Source organism: Nicotiana tomentosiformis, chromosome 12 (genome assembly GCF_000390325.3).
Source record: "Nicotiana tomentosiformis chromosome 12, ASM39032v3, whole genome shotgun sequence".
NCBI classification, from domain to species: domain Eukaryota; kingdom Viridiplantae; phylum Streptophyta; class Magnoliopsida; order Solanales; family Solanaceae; genus Nicotiana; species Nicotiana tomentosiformis.
The window spans coordinates 13,843,641-13,852,902 of record NC_090823.1 but is presented as its reverse complement, the minus strand read 5'-3'; the positions used below and the strand labels follow the sequence as shown (position 1 = coordinate 13,852,902).

Here is a 9,262-nt window from a genome sequence, read left to right as displayed (position 1 = left end):
AAGATAAAATAAAATAATTTAATAATAAGGAGGGACAAGAAGAGAGGAAAAACTAAGATAACGATGCGACCACACTAAATTCGTCCTTATGTAGAGTGACACTTTTCGTCATTATGTAACGACGAATTTAACGATACGATACAATAAACTTAAAAAATAATCACAATTAATATTGCATTTAAAATGATACAGTACAATAGGTAACAACAATCCAAACAATATAAAGGGGATAATAAATTCTACTCCCTCCGTTTTAATTTAGATGAGCTAGTTTGACTCGGCACAGAGTTTAAGAAAAAAGAAAAAAAATTTGAAACTTGTGATCTTAAAAGCTTAAGGGGTACAAGCTTTGAGGGGCCATGACATTTGTGTGTTTATAAGCATTTCTCATTAAAGATAAAATGGATAAAATGAGAGTTTAAAGTATAATTATTTCTAAATTGAAAAAAATATAACTTATTTTGAAACATACTAAAAAGTTTGGAACAAATTAAAAAAAAAAATATCTCATATAATTTGAAACGCTATTGCATTTGTTTCAAAAATTAGGGTACATGTTCAAAGGATTATTTTAAAAAAAATTAATAATAATGCACTGTTTACTGAACTATGGTTAATTGCATCCTCAACAACTCCAATTGCACATACCATCAACCGTTCCATTTCCAATTTCTCCACTACTTCAGGTAACGAAGCCATTTGCAAGCAATTGTTGTTTTAGTATGACGTTATCACTGAGAACTCACCGGAGAGGTAACGAGGAGAAGAATCGGAGGGTAGGTTATCGGTGAAATTCATGTCGATTCACGGACAGAGCTCGGGGAGCAGCAGTTCGGAGTTGTTGTGAAGGTCGAGGACGGCACGGGTAACCGGACTTTCTCGCCGGTGGTAAAACTTTCGCCGGTGACTCGACGGAGGAGATGTAGTTGTCTTAGTCAAAGATTTCTTTCCTTTGCTTCAGTCAATTAGGTGATCTTAGTTCAATTTTGATATCGTTGACATGTTAAATATATGGGAATTTCTTTTTCAAATAATACTCTATTCTTGGTTTACTTTTACGTTGTCATTGAACTAATTCTTTAGTGAAAACAAGTTGATGGCTACTTCAGAATTATTATAATTATAATTATATAATTAAATAAAAGAAAGTGTGGTGTGTGAAAACCCTTTTTCTTTTGTGGAGAAAATAGAACAATGGAAACTTATCAGAAAGTATGTGATAAACCTATACGTGTTGCATCTTTGCTTCTTCCTATTTTTGTTTTGTTCTGTTATTCTCTTTTTCCATGTCCACAATGTGCCAATGATTATTCAAAATTAGTACCTTGGTAGGTAGAATTCTCAAGTCTTCAGCTTTTAAAAAAAAAAAAAAAAAAAATCAAAACCAAGAAAAAGTGACTGTCTACATCTAGGAAATTTCATAAAAAATAAACAATTTGTTTTGATTTTGATATAGTAGTACTCCCTACTATGTATCAAACTTTATTGTTTCCAGTGTGCAATAGTTGACTTCAACAAATTATCAGGAAGTATTCAACAAATTAATGAGCACCACTTGATATACTTAGCAGTAGTAGTCAAATTTGTCTATCATTTTTGAGTGCCAACTTTCTGCAAATTTCTTCATTCACAAATCTTGAAAGTTCTTTGCAGAAGTTGGGAGAGATATGGCTACAGTTTATGCTGCAGTAACTTCTCTGATGGGAACAATACAACTGATTTCACAATCCACCTCAGACCTTCAGGAGGATCACAAAGAACACTTGAAATTACTCTACGACAAGGTTGGTTCTATGCTAGAGTTTCTTGACACTAATTCTGATGATGAACCAATGAGGGATTTGCTAAAAAAGGTCAAAGATGTAGCACATAAAGTAGAAGATGAAGTTGAATCACACATTTGGAGAGGGGACCATAAGACGCTTCTTAAAATCTTGCAACGAGTGTTCCACCTTCCAACAAAGGCACATGAGAGGCTTCTTAAGATCTTGCAACGGGCTATAGAAGAAGTTGATTCTGTCAAAGAAGAGCTCAACAAGCTGAAGGATAATAATAATAATAATAATATGCGAGCTGGAAATTTTTCACTTGGAGGTTCTAGTTCACCACGATTGCATGTTTCAACCCTCGAGAACAACATGGTGGGGCACAACATTGAACAAGAGCTCATGCGGGGTCAACTTACAGGACACTCGTCTCAGCTGGAAGTCATCTCTATTGCTGGGATGGGCGGCATTGGCAAGTCAACCTTTGCCAAAAGAATGTTTAATGATCCCTCAATTGTGAGCTTCTTTGATGTTCGTGGATGGGTTACTGTATCCAAGGACTACAATTTAAGAAAGATGCTTCTATCCCTCCTTCAAGATGCTGGGGTAAATGCGGAGCTTGATAAGAAAAGCGATATTGGAGAACACAGAGAAGAAGAAGAAGGAGAAGGAGGAGGAGGAGGAGGAGGAGGACAAGAAGAAGAAGGTAACTTGAAGAAGAAGAAAAAGAAGATAAGTGATGTACAACTAGCAAATCGCATGCAGAAAAGCGATGGAGAACTAGCAGATCGCTTGCAAAAAAGTTTAAAAGGTAGGAGGTATTTGATTGTTGTGGATGACATATGGAGCACAGAAGCTTGGGATGAGTTTAGGCTATGGTTTCCAGAATACAATAATAGAAGTCGGATATTATTGACTACTCGAGACATTAAGGTTGCTCAATATGCTAGCTATCCTAGGGATCCTTCTCCAATGCGTTTCCTGAAGCCAGAGGAAAGTTGGACTTTATTTTGCCAAAAGGCATTTGACCAAAAAGTCTGTCCAATTGAATTTGAGAATATTGCAAGGGAAGTTGTGAAAAATTGCAATGGATTACCACTGATGATTTCTGTGGTTGCAGGGGCTCTATCTAGCAAGAGGACAGTGGATGAGTGGAGGAAAGTAGCTCAAAGTGTGAGTTCGTTAGTAAATCTTGATGATTATCAACGCTGCTCAAGAGTGCTCGCTTTGAGCTACAATCATCTTCCGTCTCATTTGAAAGCTTGCTTTCTGTATTTTGGAGTTTTTCCGAAAGCAAGTGAGATTTCTGTGAAGAAGTTGATTAGATTATGGGTTGCCGAAGGATTCCTGGAGCTGAAGGGGTTTGAGGGATTGGAAAAAGTGGCTACTAGTCTTTTAAGTAATCTTATTGATAAAAGTCTAGTTGTTGTTGGTAAGCGAAGTTTGAATGACAAAATCAAGACATGTAGGATTCATGATCTTCTGCACGATTTTTGCTTGAGAGAGGCTGAAAACGAGAATCTCTTGTATGTTACAGAAACGCCGGTGACTACATATGAAGGATCTAGAAAGGTTTCCTCTCAAGTTCGTCGGTGGGTGTCAGTTTATCCAAAGGACGGTAGGTTTTCTCCAATTCATTTTAATTGTAGAAAAACACGTTCTCTTCTGGTTTATTCCTACATAACCGAGCATTCTCGTTCTAAATTAGGACTAGACCATTTCAAACGTCTTAGAGTATTGCAATTGGAGAAAAGTTGGTATGAATTCCCTAGTGAAGTAGTACACCTAGTTGCTTTAAGGTATTTGTCTGTGAAGGTTTCTAGGAGTCCTCAAGATCTACCAATTTTCAATCTTATGAATTTACAAACTTTTATTTTTCCTCAAAATATGCCAGAATACCAAGAAGTCATATATTTGCCAAGTGAAATTTGGGAAATGTCTCAGTTGAGGCATCTTCGGTCTACAAGGATGTATTTATATTCTCCTCCTCCAATGGTATCAGATAATGAAGTTAAGTACCGGGCGTTGGAAAACTTGCAAAGTGTTTGTGGGCTGATTCCTGGTTGTTGCACAAAAGAAATATTTGAAGGGATTAAGAAAGTGAAAAAATTGGGGATTTATGGAACTAAAGATGATTTTAATAGTGAGCCTAGATGCCTCGAGAATCTAATGGATTTACATGAGCTTGAGGCACTAACTATTGTATCATACAGAAAATTCAATTCTAATACGTTTCTTAGTCTTCCATGTCCAGGTTCCTTTCCACCAAATCTCAAGAAGCTGACACTTTGCTGCACTTTTTTACTGTGGAAGGACATGACAATCGTTAGCATGCTGCCCAAACTCGAGGTACTCCAGTTGAGGAATAATGCCTTTGTACCAAACATCGGCTGGAAAGTAACAGAGATGCAATTTCCTAAATTGAAATTCCTGCTCCTCGAGCAGTTGAATATTAAATATTGGAGAGCCACTGATGATTGTTTCCCATGCCTTGAGCGTATAATTATAAGAAATTGCAGGTTTTTAATAGAGATTCCTCAAGAATTTGCAGATAGTATGACACTGCAGCTAATTGAGTTACATCAATGTTATCCTTCCCTTGTGAATTCTGCTGAGCTGATCCAGAAAGAGCAATTGGAGAGTTTGGGGAATAACATGCTTAAAGTTTATGCCTTTGACACCATTAAATGTAAGTGAAGTATTTCTGAATTATATGATTCTTCAACATCCATTATAAGTTTGAATTCTGATGAACTGCGCGTTTCACCTTTTAATTAAAATAGAAATGAGATAATCCATATTCATTTTATTCATTTTCAACGGCTTCTCTCAATTTAACTTAGCATTAAACTGCATGTGCTCTTAGACTACATTAATTGTGTACATTATAGTTGAATTAAATGGCAAAATGAAGTCTAAATTCGAATTGTTGGGACATTTGGTGAAAGACGACAACCCTTTTGAAGAATAGGTGGATGGTTGAAGTTAGAAATGTTAAATATCTTTAAAGTAATTGTATGTGTTATAGTGAGTTTTTAACTCTGATAATCTCTCAATGTTTTTTTACTTTACACTTACTCGAGACTCACTTGTAATGGCCATTTGTACAGGGAGAATCTGGGAAGAATAGGTGGATGTTTTTCTGTTAAGACACAGAAGTTATGAGAGGTCCAAGTCTTTGTTTTCTCTGAACTAGAAAGAAGAAAAAAGAAATTTTACAGAACAATGGTGTAGCCAATAAATTCAATTTAATCGCACGGCCTTGGATTGTCTTCACTCTTCAGTGGCTAATCTTTGATGAATATTTTAATTTTTAAGGTCGAGGACGGCACCGGTGACCGGACTTACTCGCCGGTGGTAAAACTTCTGCCGGTGTGACTCACGGAGGAGATGTAGTTATCTCCTACAAAACGTTGTCATATCTTTTAATTTAACTATTCTTTACAGCTTGTTTGGATTGTTATTACATTTAGTTTCGTAATATATCGTATTGTATTGTATTGCATTGTATTATTTGATTAATACAATATTTGTATCGTTTGACGTCGTTTCGTAATATCATGCACCAACAATATAAAGAATAAACTTGTAATATTACTTAGAAAAAATAGAATACAAATTAGAATTATTATATAAAAAGTAAGGTAAATAATAAAATATACGACGAAGGTCCAAATATACCCATATTTAGCTAATATTTTTATTTTGCACTTAAAAAAATAAAATATTAATTAAAGCAAGATCCAATTAATCATTTTCATGTGACAAAATTCTTTCTCTTTTGAACAAGCTCATATGCGTTCAGATCCAGGATTACGTGTGTCCCGCAAAGGGACAAAAAAAGAAAAGAAAAGAAAGAGGATATGGGACGAGAGGAACAGAGGAGGGGGACAGGCAAGAATAGAGGAAAAACAAAGGAATTCCAAAAATTCCCAAGCTCCAATTTCAAAATCACCGGCATCTTTGTTCCACCAATCAATAATGGATTCAAAAACCCAATACCAATAAACTCCATAACCATATAAAACACCTTTAATCGTCAAGCTCTCTACCCCAATCTTTTAGCTTCATCATTTTTTCATCATCGAATAGCTGCTAACTTCCTATATCGAAGCCACTAGTCTTAAATCTCAAATCAGCTCGAGGGTTTGGGTGTTCAGATCTAGGCCAACAGAAACAACTCAAGCGACACTTTCCGGTCGAGCTCCGATCTTTTGAAAGATTCCAGTTCATGGCTTCGTCCAGTTTTTGAGTTTGAAAATGTTGAAATTTGTTTCGTCAGTGTAAAGGTCTTAAGGTTGAAGCACACTCATGGACTAGAAAATTGGTCCAAGTTGCTGATTTTACTTCGAAAATTCGAGCCCTGCCGAAATAAGCATTCGTCGAGGTTGTTGGGTTCGTTGAGGTGCCATTGAGGTCGTTGATCAAGCTCCGGTCCGAAGGCTGATTCAAAACCCGTTTGGGATTTAAGGTCCAAATTATTTCCCTAGGAAAGTTGGATGTTTATCTTAACCCAATGTGCCGCGGGGTTTTGGATATAAAAAGAAACTGAAAAAAAAAAACTGGGTTTTAAGTGATTACCATGCTCTAAAAATTTAATATCTCCAAAATACTTTATTCACCCATAAAATTGTGGCCTCGTAACAATCAATCGTTATAGGCGCGCTTTTAATTAATCTATCGCGATTATGTATACGTTCGCGTGACATAATTCTGATTCTCAAAGTTAAAATCGAAGTACGCGTTCGCGCGACTTTGGCCAAACAATCTTAATAATAAATAAGTGTTGTGAATTGTGTACACGTACATGTGATATGATTTTTGACACGCCAAATAAAAAGAGTACACGTACGCGTGACTCGTTTCAAGATAATTTCATAATCACGAATAATCAAGCAATTAAAAGCGGTAAAAGGTAAAATGCACATAGGTTCTAAAATACGTAATTAAATAATTTAACTAAGCCAGGTATGATTAAAGCGACCGTGCTAAAACTACGGAACTCGGGAATGCTTAACACCTTCTCCCGGGTTAACAGAATTCCTTACCCGGTCTTTTGTGTTCGCAGACCAAAAATAGAGTTATTTTCCTCGATTTGGGATTCTAAAATAAACCGGTGACTTGGGACACCATAAAAATATCCCAAGTGGCGACTCTGAAATTAAATAAATAATCTCATTTCGATTAGTGTCACTTAAATTGGAAAAACTCCCCACATATCCCTCGGGAAAGAGGAGGTGTGACAGTTGGTCAATTCTAAATATCTCCTAATTAATTAAAAAGACCCATTATCCATACCCGAAAAATAATTTTCTAAAGCAATTGTTTTTTCGTAAAAACTAGAAAAAACTGAATTTTACTTTTTTTTTTTTTTACTAAAAACTGAAAAAAAACGAAAATATTTTTTTTTCCAGTTTTTATAAAAAACTGCTTTTAAAAAAAGCTGAAAAATAATTTCTAAAACAATGTTTATGTAAAAATTGAAACTACAAAAACTAAAAAATAATTTTCTAAAGAAATTAAAAACTAGAAAAAACTGAATTTTTTTTAATCTAAATATTGAAAAAGAAAATATTTGTTTTTTCACTTTTTACAAAAATATTGCTTTTCAGTTTTTTTTAAGGCAATATTTTTCTAAAAACTGAAAAAAAATTATTTTCGGTTTTTTAGTTTTTAGTAAAAAAACATTCAGTTTTTCCAGTTTTTACAAAAATATTGCTTTAGAAAATTACTTTTCATTTTTGTTTTTCAGTTTTTACAAAAATATTGTTTTAGAAAATATTTTTCAGTTTTTTTAAAGCAGTGTTTTTGTAAAAACTGAAAAAAAACTATTTTCATTTTTTTCAGTTTTTACAAAAAATAAATTATTTTAGAAAATTACTTTTCGGGTATGGGTAATTGGTCTTTTTAATTAATTAGGAAATATTTAGAATTGGCCAACAGGACGATGACACGTGTCCCTTCATTTAAATGAGGGGTATATTTCAACCCAAAGTATGACTGCAGGGGTATAGATAATCCAATAGTATAACGAGGGGTATTCTTAGACCATTTTGAAAGTACAGGAGTATATTTGAGCATTTGCCGTAAAATATAATTATTTAATAATAAGGAAGGACAAGATGAAAGAAAAAGCAACGTAACGACGCACTTTTCGTTGTTACGAAATGATGAATTTAATGATACGATATAATAAAATTTAAGTAACAACAATACGATACAATATAATAAACAACCATCCAAACAAGCTGTTAGTGAAAACAAGTTGATGCGTTAGAATAATTATTAAAATAAAAGGTGTGGTGTGTGAACACCCATTTTTCTTTTATGGGGAAAGTTATTGAACAATGGAAACGTATCAGAAAGTATGTGATAAACCTATATGTGTTGCATCTTTGCTTCATATTTGGTATTTAAATTTAAGACCTTGGTAGGTAGGATTCTCAAATCTCAAGTCTTCAGCTTTTAAAATAAATAAAAAAAATGAAAACGAAGAAAGAGTGACTGTCCACATCTAGGAAATTTCAGAAAAAACAAACAATTTGTTTTGATTTTGATATTGTATTACTCCCTGCTATATATCTAACTTTATTGTTTCCACTTTCCAGTGTGCAATAGTTGACTGTTGACTTCAACAAGATTATCAGGAAGTATTCAACAAATTAATGAGCACCACTTGATATACTTAGCATTTTTGAGTGCCAACTTTCTGCAAATATCTCCATTCACAAATCTTGATAGTTCTTTGCAGAAGTAGGGAGATATATGGCTACAGTTTATTTTGCAGTAACTTCTCTGATGGGAACAATACAACTGATTTCACAATCCACCTCAGACCTTCAGGAGTATTCCTAAAGAGCACGTACACTACACGATCTTTGTTCCACTTAGACACTATTTTGACAATTAGCCAAACTTACAAAGTGTGTGCAATACACTCGCTGCTGACGTGAAAAATGATGAATAAAATGAGGACATATATCTTTTTGAGTTTAAAAAAAAAAAGGAAAAAACTATGTTAAATCTATTTAATAAGCAAAATAAAAATAACATTCTCAAAAAGGAAAGTAAACTTAATATACACCCAATCACGAAAGAACACATTAAAAACAATGACACATTGGTATTCTAGAAATCAGTGTTCTTGGTGTTCTTCACTATCTTCATGTGTGTTCTTGTTTTAACCACGATTTTAATCCAAACTTTTAAGAGAAACTCTTCCAAATTTGTTATAACTTCATCAAAAGATTCCCCACGACGACACGAATATAGCCTCAACATTAATTTCTCAAACTAATCAAGTAACCCATTTTAAACTTTTAAGCTTTCTAAAGACCCCATTAATGGTGTTTCGATTTGAAATGAAGAACACAAACTTCAATTTTAATCAATAGAGATAATTATTGGTTCAAACTTTCGAGCTAAATCAATGCTGGAGGCACAACAATGGTGAAAGTGGAGGAGGCAATAGTGGAAATTGTGGGGGGAGAAAGAAG

At 34.2% G+C, this 9,262-nt stretch overlaps 1 protein-coding gene across 4 annotated transcripts; it reads left to right on the top strand.

Moving 5' to 3' along the window:
* The first annotated feature begins 619 nt into the window (after positions 1-619).
* LOC104115612 (putative late blight resistance protein homolog R1A-10) lies at positions 620-5,309 on the top strand. Of its 4 annotated transcripts, XM_070191477.1 has the most exons (4): positions 620-969; positions 1,654-3,384; positions 4,021-4,455; positions 4,877-5,309. In XM_070191477.1, exons 2-4 carry the CDS (start codon positions 1,668-1,670, stop codon positions 4,894-4,896), a joined length of 2,172 nt encoding a protein of 723 aa, XP_070047578.1. In that variant the 5' UTR covers positions 620-969; positions 1,654-1,667; the 3' UTR covers positions 4,897-5,309. The 4 variants fall into 4 exon arrangements, with proteins under 4 accessions (XP_070047578.1, XP_009624580.2, XP_018632986.2 ...); XM_009626285.4 differs by having other exon boundaries at positions 1,654-4,455; XM_018777470.3 differs by having other exon boundaries at positions 647-969; positions 1,657-4,455.
* The last annotated feature ends 3,953 nt before the right edge of the window (positions 5,310-9,262 follow it).